A 19,125-nucleotide genomic window follows, 5' to 3' on the forward strand; every position below is an offset into this window, starting at 1 on the left:
ATATATTCATGGCTCATGAGCTTATTCGAGTTTTTATCGAGCCTAAACGAACTTAATATATTTAAACTATAAATTTAAATATTCATTAAATTAATTAAAAACTAAGTTATATATTTGAAAAAATATAATATTATTATTAAAATTTGTAATTTTATTCTAATAAATTAATTTTTATAGATTTTTTAATATTTTTCATAAGTAAAGTGTAAATTTATAAATTAAATATCAATACTATTATTTTTCGTCTAAGAGATGACTTACGAGCTTGTTAACGAGCCTGTTAACGAGCATGTTCACGAGCTAACGAGCCGAATATTGTAAAGCTCGAGCTTGGTTCGTTTGCCTTAACGAGTCTCATTAAACGAGCTCGAACGAGCTTTTAACGAGTCGAAACACGAACAGTTCGTTCGTCTCATTTACATCCCTACCCGTTTGATGAGAGAGCCATGCTTGCAACTAATGGGCCGGATAAGATGCTCTCTCAAATTACCTGCGTGAAGCCCATGCTCTCATTGGCTTGAGTTGTATCATGGGCCGAGCTTCTTTACCATTTGGGTATCACTGTCAAACAAAGACACTGATCTGTAATTTTTGAAACTATTTTTTTTAAGCATATGCTAAATTAGTTTTTGGAAAAGCCCAACCCATCATAATTGGACTAAACTCAACCCAAAGTCCTAGATAATAGGCCCCGTAATTTACATTACCACAGGCCCAATTGTCTCCGTAATCCAATCCAATCCCAATACGCCGTCGGGTCTCATCGCTCTTCTTCTTCAAAAAATAAAATTAAAAATTGCTACAGTTCTTCCACAAATTTGTTCCTCTGTTTAAATCAGTGATCGAGTGAGTGAAAGGGCACTGTACGATATTCTGATTCGAGCTGGCCCTGTTGTGGAGTTGCATATCTCCGGTGACAAGGAAACTGGCAAGCCGAAAGGCTTCGCATTTGCTGAATATGAGTCGGAAGATATTGCAGAGTATGCCGTCGATCTTTTCTCTGGTGTAGACTGAAGTTTGGGGTAACCCACGTCGTTAATGGCTTTCTTGGCTGAGGCCCCGCTGAATATAATAACCTCCGCGATTTCGCAGCTCAATAAGCTACCCCTTCAGTCTTCTTTCCCGCGGCTTGAAAGCCCAGTGGGAACCAGGTCTAGCCACAGTCGAAAGCTTTTTGTGACGATGTCAGGTGCCTCAGTTCAATCTGTGGCATTGTCTCATTCAGCTGTGTCCAAAAATGTTGGGATTCCTATCATGGTATGTCCTTGTTGCGTTGAAGAATGCTTTTTTTTTTTTTCTCATTTAGCAATGTAAATGTATCCACGAATTGTTTGTTGTAGGTGAATGGTTGTACAGGAAAAATGGGAAGGGCTGTTCTTGAGGCAGCTATATCTGCTGGGCTTGATCCTGTGCCTGTGGCATTAGGAGGTGCAGATGACGCTGGAAAAATTGTGGATACCGGTGGAAAACAGATTGAAGTGCATGGTCCTAAGGATAGAGAAAAGATTCTGGCTTCTGCATTTGATGATTACCCGAGTTTGATTGTCGTCGACTACACTGTTCCGACTGCTGTTAATGGTAAACATGCTTGTTTCTTCTCACAGTAATGTTTGCTTTGGTTTAATGTTTATACTTTAGACTTTGAGATGGTTGGGTTGAAAAAGTTTAGTGTTTTACATAAAATTAGTGTGGATCATCGTGTATCAAACTTTTACGCAATCCTCCTGGCTGGCAGTGGATAACGCTTCCTGCAGCAGTGTCTTAACTTGTTGGTCATCTTTTTCACCAGCACTGGCTTTTCCTACAACATTGGGTTTGTAGACTTAAAAAGGAAGCTAAGAGTGTTCAATAAATTTGAATTGAAGTTTTTGCTGCTCTTGCTGTTATCCTGAAATCTGATAATTTTGTGCCATCTTGATGTGGTAAACAGAAAATGCTGCTCTATATTGCAAAGTTGGGGTACCCTTTGTTGTCGGAACCACTGGAGGAGACAGGGAGCTGCTATACAAGACTGTGGATGACTCAAAGGTTTATGCTGTGATTTCACCTCAAATGGGAAAACAGGTGCTAAGAACTTATTTGACTTCGAACTCGTATACTGGGAATGCGTGTTTAAACTTCTTTACCTGACCTTTCGTAGGTGGTCGCATTTCTTGCAGCCATGGAAATTATGGCAGAACAATTTCCTGGAGCATTTTCTGGATATAAATTAGAGGTATATTTTCTATACTCTCAGTGATAAGAATAGAGTATGCATAGGGTTGGTGCGTAAGCCATCTGAACCTTTTCATCGTCTCACCATTGATCTCGAGTTCTTCATTTTGTCATCATTAATCTCGAGCTCTTTACTGCGTCACGGGTGCTTATTTCTGTTTTGAAATTAACTTTATGATGTTCCCCTCAAGTTATTTTTTTTAAATAATTAAAATAAAATAAAATAAAATAAAACTTGGCATATTATCAATAGTCATGCTATTAAATTCTTGTTGCTATCTTTTACCATATTTCCTGTTATTACATATTTACCTCAACTTAAGGGTCTTACTGTCTGTAACCTTGTAATCTGTTTTGAAGTTGAAAGAAACATATATTCTCTCTAATACATTCAAACATTATACAAGGTGACGGAGTCCCATCAAGCAAGCAAATTGGACATCTCTGGAACTGCCAAGGATGTTATCTCTTGCTTTCAGAAACTTGGAGTTTCCTACGAATTAGATCAGGTGAGCAGTTGTGGAGATATAATTATTATAGGAGTTCTTTTATGAAAGTGGATGTCAAGGCATTGAGCAAATTAGCACCTAGTTATACTAATTGGCACAGATTTAATTTCAACATGTAAAGAGAACTCTTGCATTTTAATCTTTTTGTTGCTTCACTGTGTTCTGGATCGGATCTACCAACTTTTGCTTTCGCGCTGAAGTTTGTATTGAGGTATGATTTATATATAGAATGAAGGCTCACATATCTGTGCAAAAAATCTTTGTGCAACTCTTTCCATTATCAAGTTAAAAGATCCAATTATTTGATATAATGCACAGGTTTCTGGCTGGCTGGCATGCACGTACCTTTTCTATCCCTATCTCTTTCTTTTTCCGGTAGTAGGATTGATCTATTGTTATATTTACCCACTAGAAACTGAAACCAATAGGAAGATATCACGGTATAAGTTGAGGAATGAAGTGTGCAATCCATCCTTTATGATCCAGCCTCTTTCCTTGCCTGGAGTTGTTTATCAGAGAATTTGGTTGTTGCTAAAGATCCTTTTGCACTGGTTATCTAAAAACTAGTTAGCATTATCTTAATAGGTGGAAAACCAGGGTTGGCAGCATTCTTCTTTCAATAGAGAGTTGAGTGATGTTTTCGTAAACAATTCTTATTTTCTGGTCCTATCAGGTGATGCAAATTCGAGACCCCAAGTTACAAACCGAGATGGTGGGAGTTCCAGAAGAGCATTTATCTGGTCATGCATTTCACAAGTATCATCTGTCATCACCAGACGGCACGTAAATATCTTCACTTGTCTCATAATTTTCTATCTGATCTCATCTACTTTCAAGTGTAAATATTACAAATTCTCCATTCACACTCCTCATTGGCTGTTTTTACGTTTTCCCCCTTTTTGAAAAAAATATATACGTGGGGAAAAGTGTTTCCTTTGAGTTTCAGCACAATGTTTGCGGTAGATCTATCTATGCTGAAGGAACTGTGGATGCGATTCTTTTTCTTGCCAAGAAGGTAATTCTTGAAATTTCTTTAGCTAGTGTTCGATTTGATGAACTTGCATCATATCTGTTCATCAGTGATCCCAAATCAATTACTTCATTCTTAGCAACTCAATCTTCCACATGGTTCTGCCAATGTGTATCTACACCATCACTAAGTTATATGCGCTTCAGTACCAACATTGAACATGACTTAACGAACTCGAATTTTCGTCCCCATCACTGTCATTTAAACCCGCTTAACATGTTCATATCTAATTTAATCAGCACACAACCACTTATTGACTTTAGCACTCAGCAGCTTGTTTCGCAGTGTTGGCTGTGCATGGTAATAACTGAAATGAAATTTTAGAGGCAAAATTCTCGTACTGGCTTTATTTTTTTGCATGCCGTTTTTTTCCCCAGTGGTATGTTCAAATCTAGAGTGCTTCATGTATACAGGTTAAATCAAATTCAGACAAGAGGATATTCAACATGATAGATGTTCTGCGGGAGGGTAACATGAGATAAAATCTGTGATCTGCCGACCATTTTTATGTTAGTTGAAGCAAATTTTGGATCTTCTTTTGTTGTATTTTAGCTGTGCTTTAATCTTTATTTTGGAACCAGTTTGGGCTTTGTGTCTGCATGGCCACCACGATCCATGCGTAATCACATTTGACGACTCCATATCCGTCCCTCCACTCTTTTTTTTTTTTTTTTTTTTTTTATCGATATGCTATTCAAGTGAAAAGTGCTCAAATCTCTGGAATTGTATGCCTACTATTAATCATATATATTTTGTGCATTTGCAGGATATTCATTTTTATTTTTTGCAAAAAGGGGGGAAAAATGTACCATGGGAGTTGGGTCAAGAATGTCGCACAATTTGGGCAAACAAGATTTTAAACATTTTATAAATTTTTGAAAAAAAACACTTTTATGAAAATATTTTACAAGTACTTGCTCAAACGGAGCTTGTACATTCTTTCCATTTTATATGTGAATTTCGTATACGATCATTAAGGTAATCATAAAGCATTAATATTCTTAAATATTTGCGAATCTTTACATATAAAAATTCATACAAGACGTTTCAAATCAAAAGGGAAAAAAAAAAAAAAAAAAAAGAAATTCATACATGAAATGTAACTATCATAAAAAAAGACTGGCCGTATACAGCAACAAGCTAAGCCCAATAAAATAAGGGCATGCATATATAGAAACGAAGATACACACAAATTAAACAACGTCGCAATATAATCCATACTCTATATTATATATGGAATGTATTTATTCTTATATAACTAATTTCAAGGAAATCCACATGCATGTAAAAGTGCTTGAAGGATCAATATTGTATTGACTAGATATATCGATACTTAGGCAAAGAAATGATTAAGTTGAGATATTGAAGATTGAGATTCATCATCATTGTCATGTGATGGAGAATGTATGTGTCTTCCTTCATATGTTGTTATCACCATTCTCGGGTCGTCTGCTAATCGCTCCACACGCTTTTTTACGCGGCAATTATCTTTTGTGCATCTATAGTAACTCCTGCATGCCATAGATATTATTCCACAGATTCATTAATATATACTTGAAATCCAATAAATTATTTGGCCTATTCATGGTGATTAAATTCCGAATGGACGGGGGCACGATGAATCAATATTAGCTTATAACATGGTAGGCCATTATGTAAAAATTATGTCTTCAGCTAGCAAGGGAAACAAACATGAAATGAAATGACAATATGGGAGAATGATGCAGTTGCAAACTGGCAATGGCTGGCTGGAATCATGATAAAAGAAAGAACACAGTAGCTTTTTCTAGCAGTGTGGGCCACCAATGATGTGGCACTATTCTATTGGATGTGATAAAGATGTGGTCCAATAGAATAGTGTCACATCATTGGTGGACATGGTAGTGTGCATGATAGGTGGGCACTTGAAAGAAACTTTATATATATATATATATATATATATATGGAGCTTCAATTTAAATAAATTATATGAATTAAATAAACTTTTAATTAATCACTAACTGCAGGGACACGTTCGTACATTGCATGAGTAACTAATTAGTGTACATTGAAACAACATTAGGAGCATGGATTTGAGAATTAAGCAAGGGGGAAATTGCTAGCTAATTTAATATATACATAAAGGGTAATCATTTTTTTAACAATAAAAGTTCAATTTACATTTCGTCCAAAAACAAAATCATGAAAGGGTATCTCCATAGATCTTCATACAGAAATAATGAAGGGGAGAAATGATAATGATTTCGTCTTTATTCACTAGGATTTTTTTATTTTAAAAAAAATATGCTGAATTGTAGGAGTTAAATCAGGCATTATATATGCATTGGAGTACTTCAATGCTGGCTAGTATAATTATTGCAATCGTTAGTTGCTACAAAATTTGAAAGAGCAATTATGGTTTGCTTTTGCTTTTCCATATATTATTATTAGTAATAATTGTTAATAATGGTAAACAAAAATAATAATAACTATGTGATTGGTGATGAGAGGATAATAATGGTAATCTTGATATGATGCATTAAATCACTCTATTCACTAAGAAAATTTACAAAACATGACGATAAGCTAAAAGAAATAAAAGTAGATTTTTTTTTTTTAGTTTCAAAAATAAGCGCAACAAAGAAGAAAACTCTCCAACTTGATCGAAGCTAGCTAATTGATCAAGTTTTATGATCATATCATATATAACGATGATGATCTCTGTCGTGAAAATTTCAAGCTACCCTTAAGATATATAGTACAGATATGGGGTTTCGTTTTTTCGAATTTCCAAACGCATATATATAATGAAATATGAAATGAGTTGAACTTGAACAAGAATTAAAGGATGAAAAGTACCTAGGATGTTGGGTGTTCTTCACCACTTTCTGCCCATATTTTCTCCACTTATAACCATCATCCAACACATCTATATCACTCATTGTTTTGAAGCAAAATCTTGGCTCTCTCACCTTTCTCCTTCCCTTGTAAATCTTCTTCATCTTGAGTGGTGATACCCCTACGTGATGCTCATCATCATCTCCGACTAATTTCATGCTCATGCAATCGCTCACTTCTCCCCATGCCCTGCAATTAATACACACATATATATAATTCATGAAAATCAATCAATAAATGAATGAAAGTGTGAGGTCTCAAGAACATTTAATTATCTCCATGACTATATATATAACAATTGTTGTTATTATTGTACTAGCTAGCTTTAATATTCATCAATCTGTCAAAAATCAAATTAAGAAACATATTTAATATCTTTTAATTCTAAATATATACAACAATCACCTAGCTAGATTATAAAGTGCATATTTCTTTTGCTTACCAATAATTTGGCGGTGATCTTTGCAAAGAAAGAAACTGTGATCCATCAAAGTTAGGTGTGAATCCATCGTCCTTTGGCTTTCTTGGTAGAGGCTGATCCGCAGCTTCGAGTGAAGGGAGAGGCGTGCCGAGATTTGCTGTGAGGGTTTTGAAGGGTTGTTGATGATGATGATGATTTAGGGGGAATTCTAATGGAGTAGTCGAGGTAAAGTTTGTGTGGGGGAAAAACCCTCCGAGTTGTGATGAGATTATTACATGATGATCTTGTTCCTCGAATACACTACTACTTTGGTTCAGCATGCTTGCTAGCTGAAAGAAAGATGAGGGTTTGTTGTTTAATTTTTGTGTCGTGAATTATTTCTTGGGATTTGGGGTTGAAGAAAGGGCTAGCTCTAAATTGAAGTATATGCTTCTCTTTTTATATATATATATAAAGCCAGTGGACTTCATTAAAAGTGTAAAGGTTAGGGTTTCTGTCAAATTTGTTGCGTAGAGATCATGAGTTTGTACGTGTAATTATATATATTTCGTACGTATTTTGTTTCATTTTTACACACACATACATATATACATAGCTAATTAACTAGTTAGTCTCTTGTGAGAAGTTGCGATGAATCTATATTCGTAACATAAGTCAACACGATCCATATCTTCACTAAATAATAATAGTTTTAACATTAAAAAAATAATATTTTTATTCATTAGTTTGGTCGGTTCGAAAATTCGTTTCACAAAGAAGTTTTATATATATATATATATATATATATAATAAAGGTGACGCACATTCATATATAACATGAATTTTAGTAGTGTTGGTAAGCGTGTGTGCATGATGTTGAAAAAATGAGGTAGAAAGGAATATATATTATTGATAAATTATAAAGAATATTTGTTGTGAAAGGGACTAAATACCAAGAATACACTAGACATGTCATTTTCATCTTCCACTATTGTCTGCACATTTTAATTTGATCTTGGAAGTATTTATATTTGAAGCAAAATAATGATATAAAGTACACACGAAATTCAGTCCAGGAGCTGGTTTTGACAAGGGTACTAACATATTGGACGGACACTTTAGCTTTCTCAGTTCTCTTTCATTTTTTTCAGAAAAAAATAATAATAATAAAGTTCTCTTTTAAAAAGGTTTAAATCATATATATCCCACCAATTTTAGCGCATTAGAGTCCTTTTTTTGCAATTTATATATGCAATTAATCGTAGACACAATTAATAAAATTAATTTATAAAATATATTTATTGAATTTTTAACCATATTAAAACATAGCATTTATATAATAATGTCCTAGAAAAAAAAACAATAATAAACTAATTAAAGAGAAACAATAATGAAAATTATAAGTTGATAATGTGTGGTTTTCATACTATAATTTCCTAAGCTGGAATTTGTCATGCCTAAGATTTCTATTTTAAAATGTAATATATATTAATTAAGTGGCTAATTTGATTCATTAAAATGACTAAACTGGGTGTCGTCTAAGATAATTTGAAGCTAAGCTGGCATGGAATATCCTGTCCTCCAAAAGTCAACAAACATAAAGAATGGTGTGTCATTGAAAAAACAAAAGGAATGTTATGTAGGGACTAAAAAAATTTCAAATATTATTTATTTATATGTATTTGTTTGTTTCTGCAAATGGAATAATAATTTTGCACTTCATCATATGTAATTATATTTTTCATCGTGTAACTTATAAGATTTTTTTATCATGTTATCACTTTATTCATAGTCTCAATTTACAAAATTTTATTTTATTTTTAATTGGACGTATTAATGTGGCAAAAATATAATTTTCCCAATAAAAGGCGAATCATATAATTCGTTAACAAAGTAAAACTCAACCTATGTTGTATAATTAAAGAAATACACATTCTCCAAGATCAAAGTTTCGCAACACAAAAATTCATATGAGATGAATCTTTTATAATCTGACCCAGTCCATAAAAAAGTATTACTTTTTAATTATATCAAAATTATCTCTTTTTATCGTAAATATGAATTGAATTGATCTCTTTCACATATATAAATCCGTGAAAACATCTCTCAAAAACCCGTGTGTTTCGTGAATGCCAAAATGAAACTAAACATTAATTAAATTGACACGTACATACGCAATTTCATCGTATATATACACGTTCATGGTACATTTTTTGTTTTTCAAAAAGGGAATGGCAGGTGCATGTGAATATAGGGCTTCTTTTGTATGATCAATTCCTAGGGCTTCTTTTTTCTTTTTGTACCAAAACAAAAATTTGATATCAAATGGTAATGATGATAAATCTTGGTTGCATATCCTCTCTTTCTCCATCCATCCACAGACATATATATACATATACATACATGTATATATATAGGGCCTATTTGACTTTTGGCAGGGAAAAAAGCTTGTTGCCTTTCCACTCTTTTGTTTTTTAATCCACCAGTACCCACCATTTCCCAAGTTCCAAACCACCCTAATAATATTGTTATGATCTCTTCAATTACACACATTAATCTTGCTAGCTAGGTTTACTTTATTTTTGCAAAATTATTGGTGGGGGCCTTCATTTTGTGCATGTCATCATTCCTTTGATTCCATGACACTAGCCATTGATGAAGCAATCCTAGCTGGCTCATTTTTCTCATTTTTATTCAACATTTCACTGCTTATATATGCTTATGCATTATTTTATGTATCTTTTTTGCATGTTAAATCTCATTTATATTTATATATATATATATATATATATATATATATATATATATCTTGCTAGATAGAAATAACTGCCTAAACATTCGAAGTTTGCTAAATGATGATCACAAATTAAATTTGTAATTTCAAGTTAATTGAAAACATATGAGCCCACACCCTGAAACATCACAACAAATCCCAACTGATCAATGGATTGATTAACAACTATACACACACATATATTTTGCTAAACAAAAAATATAATTATAATAATTTACGATGTACGTCTTTAATTTGTTGGGAAAATAAAAAAAATCTTAAGTTATTGAATAAGAGTAATTAGTAATTAAGTTTGAAGTAAAATGTGAGTGAAAGTAGATAGAAAGAAATTTGGTTAACGTTTGCATGATGTAATATATATATAGCTTTTGCATCATCGATCGATGTAGAGATATATATAATAATAATAATGTAAAGTTGAGTGAAAGATGCAACATACATGAACAGTACTGTTGAATTGGCAAACATGCATCATTTCTTTTTGTCTCTGCTCGATCACCAAGCTGGCCATCATGCTTATGCTAATTGCAGTATCTAAATTTTCTTCGGTTTTCTTTTTTTATTTTATTTACAAAGTAATATACATGTCAGAGGGCCCCTGGCTTTTGTCTTCTAATTTCAAATTTCAAATTTTTAATAGGAAAATTATGTAACTTTTGGTAATTTGGTTAATCATGAATTTACATTTTTTATCTTATACTTTGTATTTTGTATTTTTGGTATTTTCCTGCGGTCCAAATATCGCTTATTGTACGTACTTTCTTAATTTGTCCTTCATATTTACTAGAATTTAATTGCTCGTTTTTATTGTCACGATGAATCAAATGACAGAAGCCTTTATGTGCTAGGAAACAAGTCCGTCACCCATTCGGATTGGGTACTCGTTTAATAAGTAAATACTACAGAAAAATTCTGGGTGTATACATTAAAATATATCTAGGTTGATGTTTTACGTACGTGATAACATACAAACATATATTTAATTACAATTACATAATTTTTTATTGTTTTATTATTGTCACCTTATTTGTCATCCTTGGAAAAAAAAAATGTCATCGATCATAGACATAATCCAAAGTGTACATTATAACATGACTCATCAATAATATGTAATATAAATATAAATATGTGTGTGTTTGTGTGCGCGTGTTCGTGTGCGTGTGTGTGTGCACCATTAATTTTTAATTTTAATACCATTCATAGAACTTAAAGATCTGTCACAATAGTGAAACAGAAATTAAAGATATAATCATTAATATAATGAATTATGATGAAGTTATGAATTATAGTAAAACTTTTATAAATTAATTAATGTTTGAACCGCGTGCATGAAATCTTATTAGTTTATAGATTTATTAATTAATTGATAAATTAATAATTTATCAGTTTAAAGATATGATAATTATTAAATTGCTATAGTAGTAGAAGTTTTCGAATTATTTATTAAAAATCGGTCCATATTATTTAATTATGTGAAAATGGATGCGTTCACAAGTACAAAACTTAGAAGAAATTATAGCTAGCACATGAAAATCTCGTCCATGATGAAGTTTTCATGATGATGATACAATATATTTAGAACCAGATATGCGAAATAAATTTAATAGAAAAAACAAACTTTTTACAATTTTTTGTTTTCGTTCGAGAATACAACACCAGAGTTGTTGAATGTAATGACAAAAGAAGAGATGATATTTTAAGTTAAAAATCACATTCAATTAGATTTGAGGAAAAATAAAGAACAATGGAATCATGCACATTTTATTAACTTGTCATAGTTATATTTTGTAATTTTTGATAATTATTAATTTATGATATTGACGGGACCATATATTTACGTAAGGGTCTTCCAAAAATTGATTATCTTATTAATTAGTTTATCGAAATGATTGATTTAATAAACTAACCCAAGTCGGGACTGAGAAAAATAATAATTTTAAGATGTTATTTATTTATCGAGTATAAATTTAAAGATATTGTATTGTAATTCAAATTTTCTCGTAATTAATCAAGTGCTATATGTTATCAATTGCACTTGCAAATATTCAAAAACACGAACACAAACACCAAAGATAACAGAGAAAATACGCAAGATAGGTTATTGAAAACCAGAGAAGTATTTTATTCATCACATAACAAGAGCACTTTGAGCAACTATGTGCACCAAAAAATCGAAGTTACAAAAAAACTTTGAACCAATGAGACAATATCAATTTATAACCCTTTGTTTGCATCTAAATTTCCTATCTATTAGTCTTCTTCACTCATCCTTGATTTGTTAGTTATTATCCCGATGTGGACAAAATTTAAGGTTTTCTATAACAAATCAGATCTCTGTTAAATAATATGAAAGTGTGGCCCCCAAATATTTGTGTAAAGCCCATCTCAAGTTTGTCCAAGTCCAGTTCATAAATCCATCAGATTACATGGGGAACTTTCCACTAGTAGAATTTTCGCTTTTTACTTCGGCTATTAACTGAAGTAGTAGATAAATAACTATCGAAGTAGATGCACGTGAAGTAATAGGGTACTATTTTACTTCGCTTAAAAACCGAAGTCTTAGGCATGAATTTACCGAAGTCTTTGGTCGGTTCACGGAGTCAAAACCGGTTCATGATTTGACCGGTTCCGAAGTAAAAGGATGCCTTTTACTTCATCATTTTCATTATGTGACGAAGTAATATAATATCAATGGCTTCGATATTTACATTGACTGACGAAGTAAATGCATGTATTTGACTTCGGCAGTTTCATTAAGTGACGAAGTAATAGAATATATATGATTTCGATATTTAGGATGACTGAGGCAGTAAAAGCAGTTCTTTTACTTCGGAATTTTCATTAGGGGACGAAGTAAATGCATGTATTTTACTTCCGCAGTTTCATTAAGCGACGAAGTAATAGAACATATATGACTTCGGTATTTACATTGAGTGATGCAGTAAATGCTCTATTTAACTTCAAATGCTATGTAACTTGGCGAAGTAGAAGCATGCCCTTTACTTCAGCAATTTCATTAACTGAAGTAATAAAGTACATATGGCTTCAGCTTTTACATTGGTTTGATGAAGTAAAAATATATGTATCATTAAATCAAAATTTATATATATATATATATATATATATATATATATAGTTCTGAAACGTAAAATGTACTCAATAGATTGATAAATTATCCATCCAAAAACTACAAACATCCGTAAATCCACAAGTACATCCATCAATCAACAATTATGCATCCACGAGTATTTCTTCAAAAGTAAAAGTGTTATAACAAGTATATCCAATAATACATGAAAACAAATTAAAACACAGATTTTTCCCAACGTGCATGACCAATTTAGGAACCTACATAGGAGTAGATGAATTCGCTCCATTCACTTCTAATTTCGTCAAATTGAGCTTGGCCAAAATATTGGTTCTTGATGGATCCTGAATACTAAAATGTAAAAAAATAAAATAGATCAGATTAAAATTCAAGATCGAGGATACATATTTGCTGGTTCACAAGGGTACGTAACAACAACATATGCGGGTACTGATCAAAGATCGTCATTGCAATAGCTGATTAAATTAAAACATTACAAAATTGAAAACACAATCTATCAAGGATACATATATATTTGTTCCACAAATAAGTCCAACAGCTAGCTAGCTAAAGAAAATACTGACACTCAATTGATGTTAACAATGCAGTGAACCATACCTTGTCCACCAAAATCAAATGTTAGTTCACTAGGAACGTCCATTATTGCAAAAAGCTAAAGAGACCATAGAGCAGTCGCACGAAATACCATTGACCCCAACCAAACTAAAACATTAATCACCAATCATCATAGAGCATTCGCAAGAGTGAGACCATGGAGCAGTCGCACGAAATACCATTGACCCCAACCAAACTAAAACATTAATCACCAATCATCATAGAGCATTCGCAAGTAATCTCAGACAGTTTTGATACATATGACTAGCTTTTGGATTTCAATTAAGTTAAGCATAAGCTAACACATAATCTAGATTTAAGAAACACACAAAAATATTTTTTTAAGCCAAAAGCTAACAATCACTTTTTTTTAGTGATTACAAACACTCCCTTAAATAGTTTTTAAGATTATTTTTATGAAGCAGTACTTTCCACTAGTAGAATTTTCGCTTTTTACTTCGGCTATTAACTGAAGTAGTAGATAGATAACTACCGAAGTAGATGCACGTGAAGTAATAGGGTACTATTTTACTTCGCTTAAAAACCAAAGTCTTAAGCATGAATTTACCGAAGTCTTTGGTCGGTTCACGGAGTCAAAACCGGTTCATGATTTGACCGGTTCCGAAGTAAAAGGATGCCTTTTACTTCATCATTTTCATTATATGACGAAGTAATATAATATCCATGACTTCGATATTTACATTGACTGGCGAAGTAAATGCATGTATTTGACTTCGGCAGTTTCATTAAGTGACGAAGTAATATAATATATATGATTTCGGTATTTAGGATGATTGAGGCAGTAAAAGCAGTTCTTTTACTTCGGAATTTTCATTAGGGGACGAAGTAAATGCATGTATTTTACTGTTGGAGAACGGTGATCAGATCAATCAGAATTGATACCCGGTGCAGCGGAAGTTTAAAAATTTTATATGGAACAATTCTATATCATGGGTATCAAAACTTTACGATTAAATTGTATGTGTAAAAATTAAATCACAATTAAATTTTTACCTCCAATCTCGAATCGAGATTATGGACACCAACAGATTACTCTGCTCTTGTTGTATATCCCAGGAACTGATGGACGAACTGTTCTTCAATCAGGTCCACGAACAGAGATTTAATCTCTCTGATAGATTGCACTAGAAAATCTATCAGAAGTTTCTACGAAGAGAATTAACGAATTTGATCCGTTAAACCAGACTGCAAATTCAAAATTCACAGGCTGGATTTTCCCGACAGAGAGGGAGGGGGGCAGCGGCCACTGTTAAGAAAAACCAGGGTTTTTGAAAAATATTTTGTGACCTCTGTTGTGTAATTTCTGTACTGCAATAACTTATTTATAATGTGGGCTGCTAACAGCTTAGGGCCCATTAGTCATAAGTTCAAGCCTGACAAGCAAAGCCCGCATGTTCAGAAATTAATATAAAATTCATCGTGACTCAGATTGATAAACCAATTTCACCAATGTTCACAGAAACCATTTCTGCATCTTTTAGAGTCAAGATAAATTTTCTGAATCCGAATTCAGTGATTTCCAAAAATGCTCATCCCTATGTCATTTTAGGAAATCTTACTCCTCTACTCTTAAATAAGAAGTCCCACTTCTTTGTTCATTAAATTTAACTCTTTAAATTTAACTATCTCAACGGGGATTAACAATTCATTACTCTGTGTGACCCTCAATGGTTCAGGGATACAGCTAGCCGTGGGCTCACAACTCCTTGTGACTCGGAACAACAATTTCCGACTTGCCCATCGAATCATGGTAAGAGCGCCTAGCAACATCGCCCCATGATTCCCTAGGTATCACTGATAGTGTCTGCAAGAACCAATAGATTTTGGTTAGCGTACAGTACGGTCCCTTCATCCAAATATCCCGATCGAATCAACAACCATTGGTAAATCGAGAGTCGTTCGAGATTCGATAACTATGCAATACATCTTGAAGATCAAATAGTGACATCGCATGTGCTACTAAGAAACCATTTCTTAAAACACATCATGTACTCTGGCCAGATATTCGTCACACTAATATCTCCTCAGATTGCATAGGATATCCACACTCGCAAATATGTGGTGAATCCTTGACAACAAAGCATCGACTCCTATATGTGTTGTAACTGTACCCAATCCCGACACCTGATGACCCCAATAGAGTCGGTAAACGAGTCAAAGTACAGTACTAGCATATAGAGTCTCAATGATGTTTCAAGTAGTAAGGACTAATGGTGTACAACCAAAACCGCGGACTTTATCCACTCGATAAAAGATAACCACTTGGAAAGTCCGGATAGGTAGTTCGATCATTCATCGTATGAATATCCATTTGCATGCTTTGAAAATCTCTATGTTCCATACCAATGAAACATGGTACTCGGCATCGCAAATGCTAGTCTCAATCTCGAGCGATCCTTATCCTTATTAACGGACGGCTCAATCGACTAGGAACCATTTAGAATATACAGTGACTATAAGATGTGTTTCATGATAGACATCCCCATGTACTACCACATCTTACATACACTATAGTATATTCAAGGTCTTTATCAAAACAACAATAGTATATCACAATATAACAATATGAAGAAAGATAAAGTCATTGCCACTATAAAAGTGTAAATTATATTAAACAAAAGATTGTTTATACAAAGAGTCATCAAAGCCTTTAGCCACAAGTTGGCTCACCGGGCACCCACTCTTTCAATCTCTCACTTGCCCTAAAGCCAACTAGTCATACTACGTAGACCCATTGCTTCGCGATGTTTGTCAAATAATGGTCCTGGCAAGGGCTTAGTAAGTGGATCAGCGATATTGTCTGCAGAGGCCACTCTCTCGACAGTGATGTCTCCTCTTTCCACAATCTCCCGGATGATGTGGTATTTCCTCAGTACGTGTTTGGATCTTTGATGAGACCTTGGTTCCTTTGCCTGAGCAACGGCACCCGTGTTGCCACAGTACACCGGGACTGGACCAACAACTTCAGGAATGACGCCCAACTCTTGGACGAAATTCCTCATCCAAACGGCCTCTTTAGCAGCAGCTGATGACGCAATGTATTCTGCCTCAGTGGTGGAATCCGATGTGGTGTCCTGCTTGGAACTCTTCCAAGAGACAGCACCGCCATTGAGCATGAACACAAATCCAGAGGTTGACTTCGAGTCATCCACGTCACTTTGGAAGCTAGAGTCGGTATAGCCTTCCAATTTCAGTTCTCTTCCTCCATATACCATGAACATATTCTTAGTCCTTCGTAAGTACTTAAGAATGTCCTTCACGACTTTCCAATGCATTTGACCGGGATTAGCTTGATATCTGCTCGTGACACTCAGAGCAAATGCTACATCCGGTCTGGTAGATATCATCTCATACATGATACTACCTATGGCTGACGCATATGGTACATGTGTCATTTTTTCTATCTCTTCATCAGTCTTGGGACACATAGACCTGGATAGAGAAACTCCATGACACATAGGTAGATGTCCTCTCTTGGACCCATCCATTGAAAACCGTTTCAATATGGTGTCGATGTAGGTTGCTTGAGTGAGTCATATCATTCTCTTAGATCTATCTCTATAGATCTGTATCCCTAGAATATAGGATGCCTCACCCAAATCCTTCATCGAGAATCTACCTGATAACCATATCTTTGTTGACTGCAACATCCCTACATCATTCCCAATGAGTAGGATGTCATCAGCATAAAGTACTAAGAATGTCACAGCATCCTTAACTACTTTCTTGTACACGCATGGTTCCTCCGGGTTCTTGATGAAACCAAAATCCTTTATTATTTCATCAAATTTTTGGTTCCAACTTCTTGATGCTTGTTTGAGACCATAGATTGATCTCTGAAGCTTGCATACCTTATGCTCGCTTCCCATGGATGTGTATCCCTCAGGTTGCGTCATATAGATCTCTTCCTTAATGTTTCCATTAAGAAATGCAGTCTTCACATCCATTTGCCATATCTCATAGTCATACCAAGCAGCTATGGCAATAAGGATTCTTATGGACTTGAACATTGCAACTGGTGAAAAGGTTTCATCATAGTCAACTCCTTGTCTTTGAGTATAACCTTTCGCCACCAATCGTGCCTTGTAGGTCAATACCTTACCATCAGGCCCAAGCTTTCTCTTGTAGATCCATTTACACCCTATTGGAACAATTCCATCGGGAGGATCTACTAAAAACCAAACTTGGTTTGTATGCATCGAATCTATTTCCGACTGCATAGCTTCAAGCCATAAATTTGAATCCGCATCAGAAATTGCTTCTTTGAAGTTTCTTGGATCACATCCAACATCGGGTTCATCTTGATCCCCTTCAAGAAGAAGACCATATCGAATAGGAGGTCTAGAAGTCCTCTCGGATCTTCTAGGTATAGGCGTGTGCATCAATGGTTCCTAAGGTGTAGGATCATTATTTTGTATTTCGGGTTCTTCTCGAATTTCTTCGAGTTCCATCATCTCGCCTTTCTTATCCAATAAGAACTCCTTCTCCAAGAAGGTGGCATTCCTTGAAACAAACACCTTTGTTTCAGCAGGATGATAGAAATAATATCCGATTGAATTCTTCGGATACCCTACAAAATAACATAAGGTGGATCGACTATCCAACTTATCTCCCACTGTCTGCTTCACGTAAGCTGGACATCCCCAAATCCTCAAGTACGAATACTTAGGAGCTTTGCCATTCCATAACTCGTATGGTGTTTTGTCCACTGCTTTGGTGTGGACGTTGTTCAACAACAACACCGCCGTTTCAAGCGCGTAGCCCCAAAACGAAGGTGAAAGCTCAGTGAAGCTCATCATGGATCGAACCATGTCCAACAAAGTTCGATTACGACGCTCCGATACACCATTTAGCTGAGGTGTCATAGGAGGAGTCCACTGAGAAAGAATCTCATTCTCTTTCAGATAGTCCAAAAACTCGGTACTTAAGTATTCTCCACCTCGATCCGATCGAAGTGCTTTAATACTTTTACCTAGCTTGTTTTCTACTTCAGCCTTGAATTCTTTGAACTTTTCAAATGCTTCAGACTTATATTTCATTAAATATAAATACTCATACCTTGAATAATCATCAGTAAAGGTAATGAAGTAGGTGTGGCCATATTGAGTACCAATTCTAAATGGACCACAAACGTCTGTATGGATCAAATCCAACAGATTTTGACTACGCTCAGGTTTCCCCTTAAAAGGAGATTTAGTCATTTTTCCTTTCAGGCAGGACTCACAAGTAGGTAGAGAGTTAATATCAGACATATCAAACATGCCCTCTCCCACTAGCTTGTTCATCCTTCTTGAGGAAATATGACCTAGCCTAGCATGCCAAAGGTTTGCCGGGTTTTGACTATCGATTTTCCTTTTGTTTGTTGTTACCGGTTTATCAACATAATTTATTGGAACGTCTTTTAATTTTAAGTTATATAGATCGTTTTCAAGTTGTCCATTTCTAATCAAACATTCATTCTTGTAAATATTGCAAATTCCATTCACAAAATTGCAAGAATAACCATCTCTATCAAGCATAGAAACAGAAATAATATTTTTAATAAAATCTGGAACAAATAAAACATCTCTCAAAAGT

At 34.3% G+C, this 19,125-nt stretch overlaps 2 protein-coding genes across 2 annotated transcripts; one reads left to right on the forward strand and one right to left on the reverse strand.

Annotated features, from left to right (window-relative positions):
* Window positions 1-810: 810 nt before the first annotated feature.
* On the forward strand, window positions 811-4,506 carry LOC140891277 (4-hydroxy-tetrahydrodipicolinate reductase 2, chloroplastic-like). The gene is made up of 8 exons (XM_073299691.1): window positions 811-1,257; window positions 1,341-1,578; window positions 1,931-2,064; window positions 2,141-2,215; window positions 2,622-2,723; window positions 3,397-3,506; window positions 3,651-3,738; window positions 4,167-4,506. The coding sequence occupies exons 1-8, from the start codon at window positions 1,039-1,041 to the stop codon at window positions 4,233-4,235; spliced, it is 1,035 nt and encodes a 344-aa protein (XP_073155792.1). The 5' UTR covers window positions 811-1,038; the 3' UTR covers window positions 4,236-4,506.
* A 451-nt stretch (window positions 4,507-4,957) lies between these two features.
* LOC140892997 (probable WRKY transcription factor 24) lies at window positions 4,958-7,452 on the reverse strand. Its single transcript, XM_073302063.1, has 3 exons — window positions 7,073-7,452; window positions 6,592-6,819; window positions 4,958-5,264 (listed from the first exon to the last, which is right to left on the reverse strand). Exons 1-3 carry the CDS (start codon window positions 7,369-7,371, stop codon window positions 5,087-5,089), a joined length of 705 nt encoding a protein of 234 aa, XP_073158164.1. The 5' UTR covers window positions 7,372-7,452; the 3' UTR covers window positions 4,958-5,086.
* Between the last annotated feature and the right edge of the window lie 11,673 nt (window positions 7,453-19,125).

The sequence above is a fragment of the Henckelia pumila genome, chromosome 3 (genome assembly GCF_033568475.1).
Source record: "Henckelia pumila isolate YLH828 chromosome 3, ASM3356847v2, whole genome shotgun sequence".
In the NCBI taxonomy this organism is placed as follows: Eukaryota; Viridiplantae; Streptophyta; class Magnoliopsida; order Lamiales; family Gesneriaceae; genus Henckelia; species Henckelia pumila.